This window comes from Pongo pygmaeus, chromosome 20 (assembly GCF_028885625.2).
Source record: "Pongo pygmaeus isolate AG05252 chromosome 20, NHGRI_mPonPyg2-v2.0_pri, whole genome shotgun sequence".
NCBI classification, from domain to species: Eukaryota; Metazoa; Chordata; class Mammalia; order Primates; family Hominidae; genus Pongo; species Pongo pygmaeus.
The window spans coordinates 20691012-20715779 of NC_072393.2; the positions used below are offsets into that span (position 1 = coordinate 20691012).

The 24768-nt window shown below is 43.0% G+C and overlaps 1 protein-coding gene and 1 pseudogene across 1 annotated transcript in view; one reads left to right on the forward strand and one right to left on the reverse strand.

The window, feature by feature from the left end:
* The first annotated feature begins 5011 nt into the window (after nt 1-5011).
* Nucleotides 5012-24768, forward strand: part of LOC129020570 (zinc finger protein 90-like) — a 38205-nt gene continuing 18448 nt past the window's right edge. Inside the window, 1 exon segment of the mRNA XM_054465116.2 lies at nt 5012-5168. Coding sequence (XP_054321091.2) covers nt 5166-5168 — 3 coding nt within the window. The 5' untranslated portion in view covers nt 5012-5165.
* On the reverse strand, nt 5315-14047 carry LOC129020279 (small ribosomal subunit protein eS8-like; annotated as a pseudogene).

The following is a 24768-nucleotide window of genomic DNA, read 5'->3' on the forward strand; positions in this document are numbered from 1 at the left end:
ATACACATATAAATATATATATATACACACATAAATATATGTACACTCACCAGACTATGGAGGATTCATCGTCACACTGGGATGCAACAACCTGGGCTCCAGAGTCAGCCACCCATCCATGCGAAGACAAGGAGAGGTCTCTTGAAGCTTTAGTGTGTTCTGGGGCTCTAGGTCATTTTGTAACAAGTTGTTTGGCATGAGGCACAGTCAAGGGCCCTTGCGACTGGGCTCAAGGAACACAAAAAGTTAACTTGTTTTTGTGATTGGCTATTGTTTTTCAAGAACTAACATAAAGGAATAGATTGAAATTGAGATTTCTCTGAAACAACTCTAGATGAACGCATCAAGGGGCTTACACAACCTGTTCTCAGGCTTGGTGACCATTGTTTGTGTCCACATTCAATTCAATTCAAATTTAACTTTTCCTCCACCTTTGGCCTCAATTGGATACCACCTTTGGCCTCAACTGGATACTCAATTGTAGGAAAATACCCTTACAGATACATAGGGAAGGCATAGTCGATATAGATTACAAATACAGGGTAAGCACAGGAGAATTAAAAGCACAATTAATAAAAACCACACCCAGCATGGCTTTCCAAGGAGAGTCATATTGTGGGAATTGCCAGGGATATATACACCACATTTAGCATGCAATAAGGCACAAACCCCTCCTTGGGCTGCGGTAAGCATATCTAATGTCATTTGATTTTGCAACACAATAGTACTCAGCTGAGCAAATTCATCTGGTAACAACATAAGTCTAGTGCTAATATCATTAAGTGCTTTTTCTACATATAACCTTAATATTTTAATTTGTTGCTGAAGCAGGATTGTACCAGTGGCAGGAGAGAATACTGTGATAGGGTACCACCACCAGGGAGTCCAGGGAGGCCGGCACATTCATACCCAGTGATGTTTGTAAGTATCTAAATTACTTGGGAGAGGAATATTAACCTGGATGGTGAATGGAATTAATGGCCATCCCCAAGTTCATCTCCCTGTCCAATGTGGGGACAGGTATCACCACTCATAGGATCTACATACCCAGAGGGCTCCCCCAGGGGACAGCAATGGAGCTACTGTAATCACAGTGTACTAACATATTATTAAAGTAGGAAAGAGATTGTGGTTCATTGGGGGCAATGTTGATTTGGAGTATGTGTTGACAATTGTCTGGAGAAACCCCAGAGTAACATTAGAGGAACCATTTAAGGCCTCCAGACCAAGAGGGGGCTATATGGAATCCAGGCACCAGCACAGCTGGTTTCTAAAATATACCATTCCAGGAATATTGGGCAGGATACCAAGGCTTTTGATGAAAAGAGAGTGTGGAGTTCACCTTTTGTCTGACTTGGGCAAAGATAGATTGCTTAGTGTGGTCAAAGGAAGTACAGGTTGGACTACAAGTGTTGTTGTGACTCTGTTGGTAACTACATAGTCATTCAGAAATGTTGTCAGGATGATTCTCCAAGGTAGCCCATTCCTGGCAGCCTTTGGCAACTGGACGTATAGAAAACATTGTCTGTAATTGGCTTCTGTTGCAGCGGTGGCTACCCAGTTCATGAATTTATTCTTGGCCTCAGACAGAAAGACACAGGTACTGACCATTAGTAGATAGATTATTCCCTGTAATAACAAAAAAGGACAGGAACATAATATTGTTTTTCATCTTTAGGAAATTGTACTACGCCTTCATTTTCTGCTTTCATAGCTACAAGGTCATCAGAATTAGGGGTGGGATCTGATGGATGCTGTACCCATATATTGGCTCCAGGATTTAAGCTACATGAACCAGTGGATCTGAACGCCCCAGTTCTGTATGTAGCCTCTGTTGGGGCAGAGATTTCCTCAGGGGTTAATTGTTGACAAGGTACCACTAATAATTGAGCAACCCACATTTGTGGTTTTACAGCAAAAGAATCTGGAGTGGTACTGTATAAAATGACTTTTAATTCTCCCTAGTAATCACTATCAATTATAGCACCATACACTATAATGCCTCTCATTGCAAGGCTTGAGCACGATGTAATCCATTCATCCACATTCAAATTTGCATTTATGGTGGAAATTTTGGCCTGCTGATCTTCCTGCTGATTAAATAGTCTGTCAAGAAAAGCAGAGATGCATAAGCATCATCATGGAAAACAGATCCGGGAGTGGCGGCTCAAGCCTGTACTTATACCAATTTGGGAGGCTGAGGTGGGTGGTTCACGAAGTCAGGAGGTCGAGACCACTCTGGTGAACACAGTGAAACCCCGTCTCTGCTAGAGAAGTACAAAAATTAGCTGGGCGTGGTGGCGCATGCCTGTAATCCCAGCTACTCGGGAGGCTGAGGCAGGAGAATCGCTTGAACCTGGGAGGCAGAGGTTGCAGTGAGCCAAGACTGTGACACTGCACTCGAGCCTGGTGACCCGAGACTGAGCCACTGTACTCCAGCCTGGTGACAGAGCTAGACTCTGTGTCAAAAAAAAAAATAAATTAATTAATAGACGAAAACAATGATAATGGTAGTGTGTACCAGAATTCATGTATCTTCCCAGTATTGTTTTTCCCATACCTCTTTATTCCCAATTAATCATTTGTTTTGTTGTCATTGGGGCATCCAGGTAGTAAGACCATTTGCTACTGAGCAAGAGTTGGTATACAAGTGACAAATCCTTCTTCCTTCCTTTTGAAGAGCTCAGAGGATGCCTACTAGTTCAGTTAACTGGCTGCTCCCACCCCTTTCTTCAACAGAAATGGTTATGTTTTTTGGTTGTTTGTTTTTGAGATGGAGTCTCAATCTGTCACATAGGCTGGAGTGCAGTGGTGAGACCTCAGCTCATTGCAACCTCTGCCTCCTGGGATTCCAGTGATTCTCCTGCCTCAGCCCCCTGAGTAGCTGGGATTATAGGTGCACGCCACCATACCTGGCTTGTTTTTGTATTTTTAGTAGAGATGGGGTTTCATCATGTTGGCCAGCCCGGTCTCAAACTCCTGACCTTGTGATCCGCACACCTCGGCCTCCTGTGGATTTTGAAGGAACTCGTGACCTAAATCATAATAGGAAATTTAGGCCTCATAAAGACATCATGGTTAGAGCAGAGGTGTTTTGTTTCCAGTAAAGTCCAATAGCAAGCTAACAATTGTGCACAGATGAGGAGAGGTCTCACGAAGTTTTGGCACAATCTGGGACCCTAACTCTTTTGTAATGAGTTGTTTGGCATGAGGCTTAGTCACGAGGACCCTTCGCAGCTGGGCTGAAGAAACACAGAAAGGTCATTTGTTTTTGGGAATGTCTATTGTTTTTCAATAACGAATGTATAGGAATAGATTGAAATAGAGATTTCTCTGAAACAGCGCTGGATGAACGCCTCTAGGGGCTCAGACAACCTGTTCCGGGACTTGGTGACCATTGTTTGTGTCCACATTCAATGAGCTCAAATTTAATATTTAGCTTTGACTCCACACCAGACTATGGAGGATTCACCACCAGACTGGAAAGCAACAGGATGGGCTCCAGAGTTGGCCACCCATGGGTGCACAGACCAGGAGAGGTGTAATGATGCTTTAGCGCGGTCTGGGAACCTAGCTCTTTTTGTAACGAGTTGTTTGGCATGAGGCCTAGTCACCAGGGCCCTTCATGACTGGTCTCAAGGAACACAGAAAGGTCAACTTGTTTCTTTTCTTTTTTTTTTTTGAGATGGAGTCTGGCTCTGTCGCCCAGGCTGGAGTGCAGTGGCATGATCTTGGCTCACTCCAAGTTCCACCTCCCAGGTTCACGCCATTCTCCTGGCTCAGCTTCCTGAGTAGCTGGGACTACAGACTCCTGCCACCACGCCTGGCTAATTTTTTGTATTTTTAGTAGAGACGGGGTTTCAGCGTGTTAGCCAGGATGGTCTTGATCTCCTGACCTCGAGTGATCTGCCCGCCTCGGCCTCCCAAAGTGCTGGGATTACAGGCATGAGCCACCGCGCCCAGCCTTGTCTATTGTTTTTCAATAATGAATATATAGGAATAGATTGAATAGATTGAAATAGAGATTTATCTAAAATAGCACTGGATGAATGCCTCAAGGGGCTCACACAACCTCTTCCAGGACTTGGTGACCATTGTTTGTGTCCACGTTCAATTGAGTTCAAATTAAATATTTAACTTTTCCTCCACAAATTCCCCTGTCTTGATGAGTTGGTTTTGTCTGGGCAAATGGCAAGGTAAACTCCTTGGGCAGTTACACAACCTCCACCTCCTAGATTCAAGCGATTCTCCTGCCTCAGCCTTCGGTGTAGCTGGGACTACAGGTGTGCACCAGCAGGCCCAGGTAAGGTTTTGTATTTTTAATAGAAATGGGGTTTCACTGTGTTGGCCAGGCTGGTCTTGAACTCCTGACCTCAAGTGATTCACCCTCTTTGGTTTCCCAAAGTGCTGGAATTACAGGCATGAGCCACCGCGCCTGGCCCTAAATGATTTCTTTCTATCTCCTAAAACAGTTTGAAATTACTTAAAGGTTGTTTCAAATTGAAAAAATAAAAAGAATGTAGATAAAAATAAAATATAAAAAGTTAAAAAAATTACATTAGATTACAAAATATATATGGTATATATGTAAGTCTCGAGAGGTCAAAAATGACAAATTTGATTTACTTACAAGGTTGTATTAAAATTAGCTTGAGTATTGATAATACACTATTACCAAAGTAAAAGTTTTCTCTTGAACAAAAATTTTTTGTATTATTAATATGACAGCCAAATACTTCTGTTCACCTTTTGAATACATTCAAAAAGAGAGAGCGTAAAAAAGAATTTTCCCATGCTCTCCGGTGGGCCTGGCTCAGCTCAGGGAGGAAGCCCGGCCTGAAAAGGCTGCAGCTTAGGCTGTTACTCTTTCATCACTCAGTCCAGCATGTGATCACATCTTCTGTCACTCAGGGACTGAGGAGGCGGGGCCTTAAGCATTATCCAATCAGGGACGCTGGGTTGGAAACCGTCCAATCATGCAGGCAGCTGGAGCTAAGAGGCAGGCTTTCGGGTTTGGCGCGGCCTGTTGTCTCTTGCTGCAGCTGGTGCTCCAAATCTGGTCTTAGCTGCTCCGTGTCTTCCGCTTCTAGAAGCCCAGCCTCTGTGGCCCTGTGACCTGCAGGTATTGGGAGATCCACAGCTGAGGGACCCCCGGAAGCCTAGAAATGGTGAGAGTGCCTTTCCAACATCCCGAGAGAGGGGAGGGACTGGTTGGAACCGAAGGGAAGTGGCTGTGGCGGGACTTAGGCCTCCCCGCAGTCAGCTCCACAATCTGCGACTGACTTCTCTTGGCCCAGTTCGGCCTCAGTCCCCTTCAGCCATAAGATGGCAACAGCGCCGACAGCCGGGCCCCGCGGCGTCCTGTCTCTTCCCTGCCCTGGCCTGGAGCCCTCTCTGGGCAGCTCTGCACCCACAGCGCTGCGTCTCTCCCAGATTGTGCAGGGACCACGGGAGGGTCCTTTGGGGAGAATCCTAACTCCGGGTGCAGGTTCATGAATGGGAAGAGCTTTGGTCCGTGGGGTTGACAGTTTCTCTTTTCTCCTATTAAAAATTTATGGGGCCAGTCGCCGTGGCTCATGCCTGTAATCCCAGCATTTTGGGAGGTCGAGGCGAGCGGATCACTTGAGGTAAAGGGTTGTTAGTACAACTTAGTTCTTCTTCAAAGACGCAACTTCCTGGTCATAAGTTGGAAAAGTTGTAAATCACCCCTACCCCTTCATCTTGTCCCTTCTCCTTTTCTCACAAATCGCGCATTACCCGATCTGGAAAAAGTTTGAGTGTAGGCCAACCGGGATCAGCTTAGATTGTGCGGTCTGACCCCAGCTAATGGGGGGAAAACACAAAAACAGGAACTGCATTAGGGCTAATAACCCCTTCCTAGCCAGGCACGGTGGCTCATGCCTGTAATTTCAGCACTTTGGGAGGCGGAGGCAGGCGGATCATGTGGTCAAATTTCTAGACCAGCCTATCCAACGTGGTGAAACCTCGTCTCTATTAAAAATACAAAAATTAGCCAGGAGTGGTGCCAAGCCCCTGTAATACCAGCAACTTGGGAGGCTGAGGCCCGTGAATTGCTTGAACTCTGGAGGCAGAGGTTGCAGTGAGCTGAGATCCCTCCATTGCGCTCCAGCCTGCGCCGCAGAGGGAAAGTCCTCAAAAAAAAAAAAAAAAAAAAAAAAAAGGTAAGCATCTTAAAATTTCCTTCCTTTATGTAGACACTGTATTTCAGTAACTTCACTGGATTTTCCAACACTTAGTTTCAAAAACCCAGTGAATAACTCTGGCATGGAAATTAAATCTTGAACCTAGTGATTCCAAGCTAAGGCTAATATTAAGCCGGCAAAAGGAGGTTTTTTTTGTTTGTTTGTTTGTTTGTTTTTTGAGACGGAGCTTGGCCAGGCAGATGCAGTGAAGATTAAGATGAAAGGAAACTGGATGGGTCTTGCTGATAATGATGTTATTGTTTTGAGGCACTTGTTAGACTTTGTAAAATAAAAACGTTAGATTTATGGAAAAAAATGAATTCCAAAAACGTATTGCAACAGGAGGAAATACCAACTAAGTATAACGTCTTTATGGCTTGCAAAAACGTACGCAGAAAAGGGCTTTCTTCCCTAGGGAGGAGCAAAGATTAGAAAGGAGGTGGGAGGGGAATGGCAAATGGAGGGTGCAAAAGTCAGATTTTAGATCAGAGAATGTCTTACTCTGAAATCAGCATGTTCTCAGGAGGGACGTAAAATGTGGCTGTATGTTGACTCAGACTGACGATACCTCAAAGTTCAGGAGCTTGAGGGAGGCATATAAACTTAAGTAAAGTTTGATTGAGAAATATTTTGTTTCAGGCCAGGCGCGGTGGCTCACACCTGTAATCTCATCTGCTCAGCCACCCTGTCCCGGCCCTGAAGCGATGTAAGCAAGAAGCTGCCCTGCTGGAACTGCTCCTTCAGGAGACTGCTGATTTTGGCATTCTTTTTCCTTTCATCGCATTTCCTCTGATTTTTTTTTTTTTTTTTGAGATGAAGTTTCTCTCTTATTGCCCAGGCTGGAGTGCAATGGCACGATCTCGGCTCACTGCAACCTTAGCCTCCCGGGTTCAAGCTATTCTCTTGCCTCAGCCTCCCTAGTAGCTGGGATTACAGGCATGGGCCACCATGGCTGGCTAATTTTTTGTATTTCTAGTAGAGACGGGGTTTCTCCATGTTGGTCAGGCTGGTCTCAAACTCCCTACCTCAGGTGATCTGCCCGCCTCGGCCTCCCAAACTGCTGTTTTTAGAGGCTTGAACCACCGCGCCAGGCTTTCTTTTGAATTTTTTTAGATCGTTTTTTGTTTAAATCTCTTCTTCCTCAGAAGTCAGCTTGGCTCCCTTCTTGCTGCCTAGGGGCAGCGCATAATGGGACTCGTACCACTCTCCTGACAGTGTGCTGTTGATGAGCATGATGCAATTCTTCACCAGGGTCTTGGTACGGACTAGCTCGTTATTAGATGTATCATAGACAACATGGATGATCCTTGTTTTACGAGTACAACACTCTGAGCCATAGGAGAAACTCCCCCCGTCCAGCCTCAGGGCACCCTATTTCTTCTTACCTCCCCACAAATGCACTGTGTGGATGCGGCTGGGAGCAAATCTTGGTGTTGGCAGCCGGGCACCCCAACTCATACTTCTACTTCTTGTGGTAGGGCTTTCTCTTGCCCCTGGACCTGCAGCGCTTGTGCCAGTTGTCCCAAGAGATGCCCGTCTCTCAGCGCTGGCTGGAAAGAGCTCTCTTTTCTTTGTTCTATGCATTTCTTCCAATTGGCTTTTCCTGGGCTTTATCTTACACATTAAACCGGTAAACATCACTACGGTGTTTTTGCTGAGTTCTGTGAGTAGCTCTAGCAAATTACTTGAGTGTCCCCAATTTTCAAACAATAGGTGAGAAGCATAGATGGGCCATGGGGTTTGTGACTGGCATCTGCAGTGTGGACAATGTTGTGGGACTGAGCACTGAAACAGGGTCTGTGCTGACTCTGGGTGGTGTCAGATTTCAAATGTGATGAAGGGGTGGGTTGCCTCTCCACACCTGTGGGTGTTTCTCATTAGGTGGAACGAGAGACTTGGGAAAGAAAAAGACAGAGACAAAGTATAGAGAAAGAAATAAGGGGGCCCAGGGGACCAGCATTCAGCATATGGAGGATCCCCCCAGCCTCTGAGTTCCCTTAGTATTTATTGATCATTCTTGGGTGTTTCTGGGAGAGGGGAATGTGGCAGGGTTATAGGATAATAGTGGAGAGAAGGTCAGCAGATAAACACGTGAACAAAGGTCTCTGCATCACAGACAAGGTAAAGAATTAATTAAGTGCTGTGCTTTAGATATGCATACACATAAACATCTCAATGCCTTACAGAGCAGTATTGTTGCCTGCATGTCCCACCTCCAGCCCTAAGGCTGTTTTCCCCTACCTCAGGAGATGGAACATAAAATTGGGTTTTATACATTCCATTGCCCAGGGACCTGCAGGAGAGATAGATGCCTTCCTCTTGTCTCAACTGCAAAGAGGCATGCCTTCCTCTTATACTAATCTTCCTTCAAGCCAGGTATTGTCCAAAGTTTCTCCCCATGTGAGAGTCTGAAATATGGCCTCATGGCAAGGGAAAGACCTGACCATCCCCCAGCCTGACACCTGTAAAGGGTCTGTGCTGAGGAGGATTAGTAAAAGAGGAAGGCCTCTTTGCAGTTGAGATAAGAGGAAGGCATCTGTCTCCTGCTCCTCCCTGGGCAATGGAATGTCTCAGTGTAAAACCTGATTATATGTTCCATCTACTAAGATAGGAGAAAACCCCCTTAACGCTGGAGGTGAGACGTGCTGGCAACAATACTGCTTTTTAATGCACCAGATATGTTTATGTATGTGCACATCAAAGCACAGCACATTTTCTAACCTTGTTTATGACACAGAGACATTTGTTCACATGTTTTCCTGCTGACCCTCCCCCCACTATTACCCTATTGTCCTGTCACATCCCCCTCTCCGAGATGGTAGTGATAATGATCAATAAATACTGAGGGAACTCAGAGACTGGTGCCAGTGCGGGTCCTCCCTATGCTGACCGCTGGTCACCTGGGCTCACTTTTCTTTCTCTATACTTTGTCTCTGTGTCTCTTTCTTTTCTCAGTCTCTAGTCCCACCCAACAAGAAATACCCACAGGTGTGGAGGGGCAGGCCACCCTTTCAGTGTTAGTTTTCTTTTTTTTTTTTTGTTTTGTTTTTTGAGATGAGGTTTTCCTCTTGTTGCCCAGGCTGCGGTGCAACATTGCGATCTTGGCTCATTGCAACTTTTGACTCCTCAGTTCTAGCGATTCTCCTGCCTCAGCCTCCCAAGTAGCTACTGTTATAGGCCTGCACCACCATGCTTGGCTAATTTTGTATTTTTAGTAGCAATGGGGTTTCTCCATGTTGGTCAGGCTGGTCTTAAGCTCCCGACCTCAGGTGATTAGCCCACTTCAGCCTCCCAAAGTGCTGGGATTACAGGCGTGAGCCACCACGCCCAGGCTCTGCATTAGTTTTCTAAGAATAATGATCTCCAGCATCATCGACGTTATTGCAAAGGACATAATCATTTTTTTTAATGGCCACAGAGTCCATGATGTTTTTGTATGATATTTTGTTTTTACTAAATCTTTTATTTTTGGAGACAGAGTCTTACTCATTGTTCAGGCTAGAGTGCCATGGCATGATATTGACAAACATTAGCCTGAACCTTTCAGGCTCAAGCAATTCTCTCCTACCTCATCCTCACAAGTAGCTGAGACTACACATTTGCATTACCACCCCTGGCCAATTTTTCTTTTTGTATTTTTTGTGGAGACAGGATTTTGCCATGTTGCTTAGGCTGGCCCCAAACTTCTAAACTCAGGCAATCCAAATGTCTTGGCCTCCCAAAGTGCTGGGAGGACAGGCATGAGCCACCATATTTGACCATACCATATTTTCTTTTTCTTTTTTTTTTTGAGATGGAGTTTCCCAGGCTGGAGTGCAGTGTTGGGATCTCGGCTCACTGCAACCTCCACCTCCCAGGTTCAAGCAATTCTCCTGCCTCAGCCTCCCATGTAGCTGGGACTACAGGTGCCAGCCACCATGCATGGCTAATTTTTTTTGTATTTTTAGTAGAGACGGGGTTTCACCATATTGGTCAGGCTGGTCTCGAACTCCCGACCTCAGGTGATCCACCCGCCTCAGCCTCCCAAAGTGCTGGTATTACAGGCATGAGCCACTGCACCCGGCTGACCATACCATATTTTCTTTATCCAGTCTACCATTGATAGGCATTTACGGTCTGTCCATGTCTTTGCTATTGTGAATAGTGCTGGAATGAACATGCATGTGGGTATGTCTTTATAATATAATAATTTATATTTCTTTGGCTATATACCCAGTTGTGGGGTTCCTGGGTCAAATGATGATTCTGTTTTTAGTTCTGTGAGGAATTACCAGACTGCTTTTTACAGTTTTTGAACTAATTTACACTCCCACCAGAAGAGTATAAGCATTCCCTTTACTCTGCAACCTTGCCAGCATCTGTTATTTTTTGACTTTTTAAAAATAGCCATTCTGTCTGGTGTGAGGTGGTGTCTCATTGTGATTTTTCTTTTAATTTCTCTAATGATTAGCGATGACCAGTTTTTTTCATATGCTTGTTAGCCACATATATGTCTTCTTTTGAAAAGCGTCTGTTCATATATTTTGCCTAATTTTTAACGAGGTTGTTTGGTTTTTTCTTGTAAGCTTGTAGGTTGTCTGTTTACTCTGTTGATAGTTTCCTTTCTGTTAGGAAGCTCTTAAGTTCAAATAGGTCCCATTGGTCAATTTTTGCTTTTGTTGCAGTAGCTTTTGGTAGCTTCCTCATGAAGTCTTTCCCAGTTTCTATGTCTGGAATGGTGTTTCCTAGGTTATCTTGGTAGGGTTTCTTATAACTTTAAGTTTTTCATTTCATTTTTTAATTTATCTTCAGTTGATTTTTGTATGTGGTGTAATGAAAGGGTCCAGTTTCTGTCTTCTATGTAGTGTTAGGTAGTACCAGCACCATTTATGAAAGAGAATTCTTCCCACATTCCTCTTGTCAGCTTTGTCAGAAATCTGATGGTGGTAGGAGGGTGGCATTATTTCTGGCCTCTCTGTTCTGTTGCATTGGTCTTATGCACTAATAAGTTGCATATAATATCTTTCTCTCTTCTGGTTTTTACCCCATAAACCTTCTTTCAAGTGCATACATTGTACAAATTTCAGATGTCCAAGAGTTCAAAACTCTTTAAAAACTTCCAAAAATGTTTTTGCTATTCCCTCTTTTTGTAAGGAATTTAGATTATATGTAGATATTTTTGTTTTATTGAAATATATGTAAATCATATTAACAGCTAAATAAAACTTTTGTCATTTTTTCTGACTCCAGATTATCTTTATCTAGTACTTCAGATTTATTACTTTGTTTTTGCTTCCAAAATGTTTATTTTTTTCATTTTTAGTCCTTTAAAGTAGACAGATTTGTTTAGATAAAAGCTCATTTTAATAGCATACAGAAGCTTAGCACAAAGATAGAGTTAAATTTAGCAATACAGAATGATAAAGACTAAAAGATGCTAAATTTGTCAGAAACCTGATGATCCAAGGTAATTATCCAATATTTGCAGCCTGAAGCACTTGTACTGCAAAAGCGAGAACAGTTCAGTGCATAAACTGAACGGTGCAGTCTGTAGTTGTACCTTGCTTTCTATTACTTCATAACAATTAGCATAGTTATGTGTAATGTTTGGAGACAACCTGCATTCATATAAATTAAAGAGTATTTTCTTTTTTTTTTTTTTTTTTTGAGACAGAGTCTCACTCTTGCCCGGGCTGGAGTTCAGTGGTGTAATCTCAGCTCACTGCAACCACTGCCTCCCAGGTGGAAGAGATTCTCCTGCCTCAGCCTCCCGAATAGCTGGGATTACAGGTGTGCCCAACCATGCCTGTCTAAATTATTGTATTTATAGTAGGGATGGTGTGTTATCATGTTCACCTGCTTGATCTTGAACCCTTGACCTCAGGTGATCCACCTGCCTCAGCCTCCTAAAGTGCTGGGATTACAGGGGTGAGCCATAAACAGTATTTTCTACAATAGTATGAGTACAAAGCTGCACTATTTACTCTGAATGAATCACTTAAATGGTTATTTTAACATCATTATTTACACTTCTGAAATATAAAATGTTTTAACTGAAGTATAGTTTTAATTTTTAAAACTATAGTTTCAAACTATACATATACTATATACATACTATATACATTATGACTAGTTCATTAAAATGATTTATACTTACTTATATCTAATATCCAAATAAAATTTATACCAAATTGTTACAGTAAGTAGATATTAGTGTGACATGTTTATTACTTTATTCAATAGGGATAATTATGAGTAAACACAATTTTAGTATCTTTTATTTCACTAAATTGGTATGCAGCTATTACAGGACAAATAAAGACAGGTGATGTGTCCACTCAAAAACTATAATGGTTCTTCAGTTTGCTATGTTGCAAGCTCTAATATATTCCACTATATGAACACAGTCAGATTCTATTTCTTCATCAAAAAGTGTCGTTGGAACTTGTTAGATGTATTTCAATATAGAACCTCCATTCAATGGCTAGGAGATGAGGGAACAGCAGAGATGGAAATGAAACTTTATAAAATTATTTTCAAGATCTGCCTCCTTTCTTCATAATGCTCATTTCTCATGCTGAGAGTAGCTGTGCACTTTGGGTGTTTAGAGAGAGATTTCTTTTAGGGGAATATTTTCTGACTGACATGATCAATCTTATATCTAATCTGAGCTTTTTCTTAGATCATTTTAACTTTTTTCTCTCAAAATAATCTTGCTCAGATGGAGATCCATTTTTCTCTCCAATGCTTTGGGTGTCTGTTTCAGAAGATCTATTTGTATCACATGGTTTCTGAATAAGCTGGGCTGTCAAAGTGAGAAATTTTGGAGTCACCTCTATCTGGTCTCATGCTGGAAATTCAGCAGTATTTTTTCCTTGTCACCATTATAAGTAGAAATGAGTTGAAACACTGCTCCCATTTCCATTATTGTGAAGGTGAAATTTTACCCAGGAGGCCTGCAGGCTCTCCTCCTGCAGCTCAGGCTTCCCTCTTTGATGTGACTCTAGAGTGCTGCTGTGGCAAATGGGGTTCACACAAAATGTGAGCTGTGCTCTGGGCTGTGCCTCAGTGGCAGATGGTAGAGGTAAATAGAGGACATTAGCAACCAGGAGAAAGCAAGCAGGAGTGCTGTAGCCCACTGCCAGAGTGTACAGAGCCACTGCTCTAAAATGTAAATAGCCAAAATGATAGAACCCTATTTAACCTTTTTTGTAGCAGAGTGAAACCCTACCTTCAGTAGGCACTTGGCTTCAAGCAGCTAAACCACCTCCTGTTATGAAGATGGGAAATGTTTATTTGTCATTGAATATGAGCAATTAGCATACACAGATGCCCTCTTCAATCTCCAGGTGAATTTAGGATGAACTATATATGATATGGTGCTGGAAATTCTTCTACTTGTGGACTAATTTTGGTGACCATCTTTCTATCTTTGCAGTCACTTAAGCAGATTGACTATGATGCATGTCACACTTAGTTGTGTAATAAAACAGTTTTCTTTCTGTACTATTATTGTGGCATTTCTCTGGGGCTGGAGAAATTTTTTCTTTTAATTATTGTTTCCAAATACTGTCTAGAATTACCAGACATGATACAAACACATAAGGTGCCAATGAGAATTTGCTGTAGAGGGGACTTTTCCTCTCAGGCTTCCAGTCGACTGACACTTGTGCAGCAAAGTGCACACTGTCCCCTAAAAATGCAGGCAGAATTGTGTCTCAGCCTATTTATTATCTTTAGTCATCTACAGTCACTTCTAGAGAGTCTAGATCAGATTTCTATACATTTCACAGGGCAGCAATCAATCATTTTACCTCTTTCAGTGACTCTTGTATTTTCAGACCAGAAACGGATTCAGAGACCATGGGGCCCACAAACCCAATTAGAGTAAATGTGTGCATTGAGTAGACATGTAGATAAGAGAATCTCCACTTTCTTCTTTCTACTCTGCTAAAATGCTCACAAATATGCTGTAACACATGCTGCTACTCCATCCATTCTTGCCCTAAATCTGCAGCTCCATATTTTGAATCCAGGTCTTGAGATTTGGGAAATAAAAAGCTTTGTCTGAAAAGTACAAGTCCTTTTTCTCCCTTTGAACTATGTATTCAAGTGTATGTATCTGTTGAAACTGTTCACAATTGCCACAAGTAGCTATAAATTAAACCAATGCCACATTGGACACTATATCCCATACCCTAAATCATAACAATATATATCTAATCAATAATCAAAGTTATTTCTGTAAACAAATATAAATTTCTGATAAACAACTTTGTGTCAGCCCACTCTGTGTTTCTCTTGTTGTCTTTACAAATCTTCTTGTAACTGCTGCTAATCAAAGTGTAGATTTCAGGCAACTTGAATATTTGCTCCCAGGTTATAATCCATAAACTTGACCCAAACAAACTACTTATATTCATGTTGTGTCAGCTTTTTGTTTTTTTTTCATGTAGACTGATCATTTAGAATGTGCTAGAGCAGCCTCTATTAGGGGATCTCTTCTTTGATTGTACTCCACTTGCTGTAACACCAAAGGATGCAAAGCCAGGTGGATCCCACATAGAATCTGTAGATAAGGTCTGTCCTCTGCCAGGGATTTACAAAAAAGGGCCGGAGTTTGGATAAAGAATGTACAGAAAACTAACAAAAGGCATTTTCTGTATTGTGAGATGTCAGCAAAGACAGCTTACAGCCCCCATTTGGGAGTGTGGCATTTTGAGATTTATGACATCTTGTTCTCACAGTGATGTGAGAGGCTCCAGGAGGAAATAGAATCTCATGACTGAATCTGTAAGTGTAAATACACATCTTAGGAGTGAGAGATCAAGGCCACAAAGTATCCAGAGTAATGACCACAACTATATTTACCTGTAAAATGTGATACTGGAGTAGAGTATTTTTGTTCTTTCTTTTATCCAAGAGCTAGCAAATCAGGACAGATGATCCAGTTTCTGGAGCTCCACCAAGGCAGTTCTATTTTCTATTCAGAATCAGCCTCATTTCCTCCAGGCTGGCTTATCATTGGGCCATCAGCCCAGGGTCACTGAGAATTCTCTCACAATCACCTAGATGTCTTTGAGGCATTGGAGGATGTCAGAGCAGAATTGTGTCAGGCTGACAAGAATGGTTAATTTTTCTTCTGTCTCAGTGTAAGAGAAATGAGTCATCCTGTGTTTGTTCATCCTGTCATACAAGAGGTGTCTTTGGTTGGCACCTAGATGAGGGTTTCTCCAGTTTCCTGGTACTTGGATGATAAACACGGAGATCCGGAGACCCAAATAGATAAGCTAGTTGCTTCCATTTCATATGGCCATTAAAAAAATACATGAAGCAGTCATGGTTCCAACAATCCAGAAACTTTTAGTCTAGACTAGCAAGTGGATAAATAATTGAATTAAGCATCATATAGTTGTTCCAACAAATACAGGTGTCCAAAATCTTGGGCTTTACACAGGCCACTTTCTTTATGTTGTTTTGTCTTCTGATGTCTACACCTGAAGGGCTATTTATGAACAGAAAAAATGTTATTATGCATTTTTTTTTTTTTTGAGATGGTGTCTCACTGTGTTGCCCAGACTGGAATTCAGTGGCATGATTTGAGCTCACTGAAACCTCTGCCACCAGGGTTCAAGCGATTCTATTCCCTCAGCATCCTGAGTAGCTGGGATTACAGATGCCTGCCACCGCACCTGGCTAATTTTTTTTATTTTAGTGGAGACAGAGTTTCACCATCTTGATCAGGTTTGTCTAGAACTCCTGATCTTGTGATTGACCCGCCTCGGTCTCCCAATGTGCTGGGATTAGGGGCATGAGCCACCATGCCCGGCCATATAATTTCTATTTCTTTGAATTTGTTAAGTGTACATATTTATTTTCTAATAAAATTACCCTAGAAAGCCTTAAAGGATTTATTTAAATTGCATATTAATATACAGTATAAAGTTGACAGGGCAGTGGCTAAAAAAGATGAAAATTAGCAAACTCTGGGATTTAAATGTCTTTTAGGTAAGCTTAGAAAAAACAAAACTGGAAGTACCCCAGTGGCCTAGAGAACAGAATTCTACATAGGCTCCACTTCCTGGCCCAGTTCTGTTCAGATTCACCCTTTTTGGAGGTCTTATTTATGTCTGACCTTAACCCTGGAGTCTTGCCTCACAGAACTGATTAGAGGAGATCAGAGTTTGGGCTGCTGAATCCTGCTGCCTTTCTGGAGCTGATGCTTACAATTTCCTGAAACCCAAAAGTAGATAAATGGGAAAAATAAAGGATGTATTTTAGGGTCTCAGTTTTTAAGTTTTCTATTAAAACCAGTGTTTGCAGACATTCTATTTAGGAACTTTTTTCTATTCCTGCAGATCCAGTAGTTGCTCCAAAAGCCACAAAAAAGTAAATAGAAGCCAAATAAAATTTTCTCTAAACTATAATAAACTCTTCCTTTCTATGTCTCTTTCATCTGTATGTATTTAGCTTTTATTCTTTACAGTTTTTTTTAATATATAACAGAGAACCAGAAGAAGAAATAAAAATGCTGGGCCCTTTACCTAAATTCTGACAATTATTAAACCCTTAGTACCAGCTTCCAGGTGTTATGCCCAGCACAGTGCTCTGTATCATATTCTTGAGCACACAGTACTTGCTTAATAAACATTGCATTAGTACATATGTACAAGTTGTTTTTTAAATCCAGACTTATTCAGATATTGCTGCCTTCTGTTTCCTCTGTAAACTTTAAGGAGCCAGCAAAGGATATAAAACTTTAGGATGGAGATGGGTTGTCCTATTTGTACCAGAAGTATTTGGTTGTGACAAGAGTGCTAAGTGTAAGGGACCCTGTGCTGTGTCTGCTTTCTCTAACTAATGCTAATAATGCACCAAGGGGGAGCAACATCAGCATTGACAGGGGACTTGTATAAAACAACCATTCCTGGACCCTTTTCAAGCCTCCAGAATCACATTACATAAAGTGGAGACAAAATTACCAAGTGATTTATAATCCCATTAAAGCTTGAGAGGCAATGCTTAGCTTAGTGGTTCTCAGCTCAGGCTTCTCATGAGGGTCACATGGCCAATTTGCAGAAACCTCTTGTGCCCTCCCCACTGTTTATTGTTGTGGGTGGAAGCATCCATGTTGTTTTAATGAAATTCCTCATGTGACTCTAAGGTGAGGCCAGAATCAAGTATGAGAGCTTCAAAATACATTCATTCATGAGAGTTAAGTTCCACCTTTGCACTAAAGGGGGGTCACAGGGCCTGTTCCCTGTGGGTTTGGTATGGATAGGTCAGTGTGGTGCATGTTTCCATTACTGTAACAGAAATTGAGAGACAGGATTAGCTGGATTTCCTTGGCCAACCAAGAAGTCCTAAGCCTAGCTGGGGAAGGTGACCACACCTACCTTTAAACCGGGGGCTTGTAATTCAGCTCATACCTGAGCACTCAGGTAGTAAAGAGAGCTCACTAAAATACCAATTAGGGTAAAAACAGGAGGTAAAGAAATAATCAAATCATCTATCACCTGAGAGAGGGGGGGCAGGGGGGATGATTGGGATATAAACCCCAGGCATTCAAGCTGGGAGTGGGCAACCCCCTTTGGGTCCCCTCCCATTCTATGGAGCTCTGTTTTCACTCTATTAAATCTTGCAACTGCACACTCTTTTGGTCTGTGTTTGTTACGGCTTGAGCTGACCTTTCGCTTGCTGTCCAATGCTGCTGTTCATTGCCATCCCAGACCCGCAGTGGACTTTCACCCTTCTGGATCAGGCAGGGTGTCCTCTGCACTCCTGATCCAGTGAGGTACCCATTGCCACTCCCAATCAGGGTAATGGCTCACCATTGTTCCTGCATGACTAAGTGCCTAGGTTTGTCCTAATTGAGCTGAACACTAGTCGCTGGGTTCCATGGTTGTCTTCCATGGCCCATGGCTTCTAATAGAGCTATAGGACTCACTGCATGGTGCAAGGTTCCATTCTTTGGAATCCATGAGGCCAAGAACCCCAGGTCAGAGAACAAAAGGCTTGCTGCCATCTTGGGAGTGGCCTGCCACCATCTTTGGAGCTCTAAGAACAAAGGCCCACCTGGTAACATTTGGTGGCCTGTACGAGGATTCTTCAAAGTAGTGAGTAATATCGGACCACTTTCACTTGCTATTTTGTCCTATCCTTCCTTAGAATTGGAGGAAAATACCGGGAACCTGTTGGCCAGTTATAAACCATTATCATGGCCATCCGACTAAAGACTCAGGTGTGAGGCATCTTGGGAAAAGGTTTTTTAACAACACTCAACCCTTCTGGGTTGGGAGCATTGGTCTGCCTGGAACCAGCTTCTGCTTTCACAATTTTCCTGTGGAAGCCGAGGGTCAACTAGAGGCAGAAAGCTGTTGTCCTGAACTCCCGGCATTGGCTGGCCGAGATCATGGTGCAGCCAGAAGTCTCTACTTCACAGTCATCTATGTGTACACCCCTACCTACCTCTTCTGACCCATACCTCCTTGGTCCTGACCATGACTTTCTTGAAAGTGTAACCCCAGAATTCTCCTTACCTCTGAAACTACTTCCTCCAATCCCTGCCTTCTAAGTACTAATGCTTCAGACTTTCACTTCCTCTCCCAAGTATTAGAGCAAGTTGTCTCTCCAAAGGGGTGTAAGGAAGCTCTACTCTGTGTCCTTAGGCACCTAGGCTATGAACTCAGGGAGTCTTGTCCCTGGTGTCCCTCCCAATTTAGGCATACAGCTCTTCACATGGGCAGTTTTGTGGGACCTGTTCCCCACCACCCTTGCCAGGGCCTTAGAACTGATAACCCAGTACTTTAACAACTGGATCTGGTTCTACAAAAATATAATATATCAGGAAGAAAATGAATTGAGTAAATTAAAGGGAGGCCCATATTCCTATATTGGCAAATAGGGGCAACAAGTGAACCTCCTTCCACTGTGTTCCCAAAATCCATCTACCAAAAGAGGGGGAAAAAGGGAGACAGGGGAAAGAGAGAGAGGAAAAGAGGAGAGATACAAGAAAAAACAGGGTACTCTATTCCTTTAAAAGCCAGGGTAAATTTAAAACCTATAAATTATAATTGAAATTCTTCTCCATAACCCTATAACAGTGTAAACAGGGGCATAGCCTGAAAACACTGAGACCACTGACAATCCATATCCTTTCTATCAAAAATCCTTAACCCAGTAACCCACGGATGGACCAAAGGCATTCATTCTGTAGCAGCAACTGCTTTGCTAAGAGTAGAAAGTAGAAAAATAATCTTTAGCCAGGTGTGGTGGCTCATGCCTGTAATCCTAGCACTTTGGGAGGGTGAGGTGGGTGGATCACGAGGTCAGGAGGTTAGGAGACCAGCCTGGCCAACATGGCAAAACCCTGTCTCCACTATAAATACAAAAAAATTAACTGGGACTGATGGCAAATGCTTGTACTCCCAGCTACTCGGAAGGCTGAGGCAGGAGAGTTGATTGAACCTGGAAGGTGGAGGTTGTGGTAAGCCGAGATTGTGCCTCAGCACTCCAGCCTGGGAAACTGATTGAGACTCTGTCTCAAAAAATAAAATAAAAATAGAAAAGAAAAATAACCTTTAGATGAAACTTCATTGTGAGCACACCTCACCAGTTCAGAGCTATCCTATGACAAAAAGCAAAAAGATAGCTTACTAACTCAAAAATCTTAAAGTATGGGGCTATTCTGTTAGAAAAAAGGTGATTTTAACACTAACCACTGATGATTCCCTTAACCTAGCAGATTTCCCAACCGGGGGTTTAAATCTTCATTACTATACAAAGGTCTGACCAGATTTAGGAGGAGCTCCCTTCAGGACAGGATGATAGACAGTTCCTGCCATGTGATTGAGGGAAAAAACCACAATGGGTATTCAGTAATTGATAGGGAGACTCTTCTGGAAGCAGAGTTAGGAGAATTGCCTCATAATTGGTCTGCTCAAACGTGTGAGCTGTTCACACTCAGCCAAGTCTTAAAGTACTTACAAAACCAGCAAGCCCATCTTTTTCTCCTCCCTCTCCTTCTCATAGGAAAAAGGCACATAGGATAAACAGGATCCATGTGTCATATTTTGTACTCAAAAGGACTTAATCCGGGGCAACAACAAGTTTAAGATCGATAATTAGGGCATATTCCTACAAAGGAAAAGGACAAAGACCCTAGCAGGCAAAAACTCCATTTTGCTTCTGTTTCAAAAGGTCACCTATACCCTCTCTGAAACAAGTTTGCATAAGAACTGTTGTTTATGGAAATGCATCTTGATGGGCCAATTGAATTGTTATGAAATAGTCAGGAACCCAGCCCAGCTCTAGGAATTCACCTCTGAGTGCAAAGGCAATGTTGGGCACACTGGTAAAGGACCAGTAGTATCCAGCAGCCCAGACCCCTTTCTTTGTGGTCAAGAAAGGTGGGAAAACAGGTGCACTGCTACATCAGTGAGCATAACTAATCTGATAAGCAGAGGGCCATGAGTTGTTATGCACCCTGGAAATTAATAAGTATTAGGACCATAGAGGACGCTCTAGGACTAATGCTTATCAGAAAATGACTAGCAGTGCTGGCATCCGTATGTTCTTTCTTCAGATGGGAAACGTTCCCCCCAAGGCAAAAATGTCCCTAAAATGTATTCTGGAGAATTCAGCCCAGTCAGAGTGTATGTACCTTTTTCCCTCTCAGACTTGAAGCAAATTAAAATAGACTTAAGTAAATTCTCAGATAACCCTGATAGCTATATTGATGTTTTACAAGGGTTAGGACAATCCTTTGACCTGACATGGAGAGATATAATGTTACTGCTAGATCAGACAATAACCCCAAATGAGAGAAGTGCTGCCATAACTGCAGCCCAAGAATTTGGTGATCTCTGGTATATCAATTAGGTCAATGATAGGATGACAACAGAGGAAAGAAAACAATTCCCCACAGGCCAGCAGGCACTTCCCAGTGTAGACCCTCATTGGGATGCAGAATCAGAACATGGAGATTGGTGCCACAGACATTTGCTAACTGGCATGCTAGAAGGACTAAGGAAAACTAGGAAGAAGCCTATGAATTATTCAATGATGTCCAGTATAACACAGGGAAAGGAAGAACATCCTACTGCCTTTCTGGAGAGACTAAGGGAGGCATTGAGGAAGCATACCTCTCTGTCACCTGATTCTATTGAAGGCCAACTAATCTTAAAGGGTAAGTTTATCACTCAGTCAGCTGCAGACATTAGAAAAAACTTCAAAAGTTTGCCTCAGGCCCAGAGCAAAACTTAGAGACCCTATTGAAGTTGGCAACCTCTGTTTTTTATAATAGAGATCAGGAGGAGCAGGTGGAGTGGGACAAATGGGATAAAAAGAAGGCCACTGCTTTAGTCATGACCCTCCGGCAAGCAGACTTTGGAGGCTCTGGAACAGGGAAAGGCTGGGCAAATCAAATGCCTAATAGGGCTTGCTTCCAGTGCGGTCTACAGGGACACTTTAAAAAAGATTGTCCAAGTAGAAGTAAGCCACCCCCTCGTCCATGCCCCCTATGTCAAGGGAATCACTGGAAGGCCCACTGCCCCAGGGGACCAGGGTCCTCTGAGTCAGAAGCCACTAACCAGATGATCCAGCAGCAGGGCTGAGGGTGTCCGGGTCAAGTGCCAGCCCATGCCATTACCCTCACAGAGACCCAGTGTGCTTGACCATTGAGGGCCAGGGGGTTAACTGTTTCCTGGACACTGGTGTGGCCTTCTTAGCCTTACTCTCCTGTCCTGGACAACTGTCCTCCAGATCTGTCACTATTCCAGGCATCCTAGGACAGGCAGTCACTAGATACTTCTCCCAGCCACTAAGTTGTGACTAGGGAAATTTGCTCTCTTCACATGCCTTTCTAATTACACCTGAAAGCCCAACTCCTTTGTTAGGGAGAGACATCCTAGCAAAACCAGGGGCCATTGTACACTAAAATTAGGAGAAGGAAAAAGGGTAAGTATATATACAGACTCTTAAGTATGCTTACCTAGTCCTCCATGCCCACGCAGCAATATGGAGAGAAGGGGAATTCCTAACTTCTGAGGGAACACCTGTCAAACATCAGGAAGCCATTAGGAGATTATTATTGGCTGTACAGAAACCTAAAGAGGTAGCAGTCTTACACTGCCAGGGTCATCAGAAAGGAAACAAAAGGGAAATAGAAGTGAACTGCCAAGCAGATATTGAAGCCAAAAGAGCCACAAGGTAGGACCCTCCATTAGAAATGCTTATAGAAGTACCCGTAGTATGGGGTAATCCGCTCCAGGAAACCAAGCCCCAGTACTCAGCAGAAGAGACAGAATGGGGAACCTCATGATGAGGACGTAGTTTCCTCCCCTCAGGATGGCTGGTCACCAAAGAAGGAAAAATACTTTTGCCTGCAGCTAACCAATGGAAATTACTTAAAACCCTTCACCAAACCTTCCACTTAGGCATTGATAACACCCATCAGATAGCCAAATCATTATTTACTGGACCAGGCCTTTTCAAAACTATCAAGCAGATAGTCAGTGCCTGTAAAGTGTGCCAAAGAAATAATCTGCTGCACTGCAGGCTGTACATTTCAATCCCTGTATCATTAACCTCCTTGTTAAGTTTGTCTCTTCCAGAATCAAAGCTGTAAAACTAAAAATGTTCTTCAACTGGAGCCTCAGATGCAGTCCATGACTAAGATCTACCATGGACCCCTGGACTGGCCTGCTAGCCCATGCTCCAATGTTGATGACATTGAAGGCACCCCTCCCCAGGAAATCTCAACTGCATGACCCCTACTACACCCAATTCAGCAGTAAGCAGTTAAGAGCAGTCATTGGCCAACCTCCCCAACAGCATTTGGGTTTTCCTCTTGAGAGGGGGATGACTGAGAGACAGGACTAGCTGGATTTTCTATGCCTACTAAGATTTCCTAAGCCTAGCTGGGGAAGGTGACGGCACCTACCTTTAAACATGGGACTTGTAACTCAGCTCACATCTGACCAATCAGGTAGTAAAGAGAGCTCACTAAAATACCAATTAGATTAAAAACGAAAGGTACAGAAATAATCAAATCATGTATCACCTGAGAGCAGAGGGGGAGGGACAATGATTGGGATATAAACCCCAGGCATTCAAGCCGGGAGTGTACAACCCCCTTTGGGCCCCCTCCCATTGTATGGCAGCTGTTTTAACTCTATTAAATCTTGCAACTGCACAATCTTCTGGTCTGTGTTTGTTATGGCTCCAGCTGAGCTTTCACTCGCCCTTTGGCCACTGCTGTTCACCGCCATACCAGACCCGCTGAAGACTTCCACCCCTCCCCCTCCGGATCCCGCAGGGTGTCCACTGCACTCCTTTGCCACTCCCCATTAGGCTAAAGGCTCGCCATTGTTCCTGCATGACTAAGTGCTCTGGTTCATCCTAACTGAGCTGAACACTAGTCGCTGGGTTCTACGGTTCTCTTCCATGACCCACGGCTTCTAATAGAGCTATAAGACTCACTGCATGGCCCAAGGTTCCATTCCTTGGAATCCGTGAGGCCAAGAACCCCAGGTCAGAGAACAAAGGGCTTGCAGCCATTTTGAGAGCAGCTGCCACCATCTTGGGAGTGGCCTGCCACCATCTTGGGAGCTCTAAGAACAAAGACCCACCCCGTAACAAAAGTGCTGGTGTCCATGCTAGAAAAGGTCACTTGAGGATGGGAAAGGAGAAACTTTTATTTTTATCTTCATGGAGCAGCTCATTGTTTTTGAATCTCTACTTATTTTTGAATCTCTTCTATTTTAAAGGACATAAATAGGTGGACTTTTTCTGTCTTTGTTTTTCTGCCATTTGTTGTCATGCTAGGAGGTAGACATGTGGTACTGACACCTTTAAAGGCATATTCTCCAGATGCAGGTGTAATTTGTCCAGAGAATCTCATTTGACAAGGAATTCCAGAGAAGGAGGGGAAGAAAAAAATGGCTTTTCTTCAGGTAAACATGTCTCAGATGCAGAGCTATGTCCACTCTTCCTCCTGGACTGCCATGCATTTAGCACTCAGAAAACTTTACTTCTCTACTTGTGTTTTTCCTCCCTAATGAGTCTGGTTTAACTACTTCTTAAAATTCTTATGATAGTCAAGGGTCTCTGAAAAATATTTCTTTCCTATATCCCTGAGCCTTCTCTACATTCTCCAAGTCATAGCTTCTCATATGCCATGCAGAATTCTCAGCAAGAATTTATGATCCAAAATGTGGGATACGGTAAATTTCTCCTCAAAGGTTTCAGCTTGTTAACTTCCTTTAAAATTGAAGAGGGGAAATTGTTAAGTACAATGAGTACTGAGGTTCTCTTCAAAGAACCAAAATGTCAGTATGTTCATCTTTCCTGCTCTTTGTTCTGTATTTTAAAGTTCAACTTTCTCGATCTTTATGTCTCCTTGCTCCTAGTTTCAGTAAACAATCCCTTCTAACTCACATATTTAGGGTCGTTAGTCATCCCTAGTCACCTGCCCTGTCCTGAGTCACCCCTACTCAACTGACTTGTACCCATCCTTCCTGCTGACTATTCACCCCACCACTCCGGCTCTTACCATTGCTTTCTTTAAAATAGCCAATCAGAATTA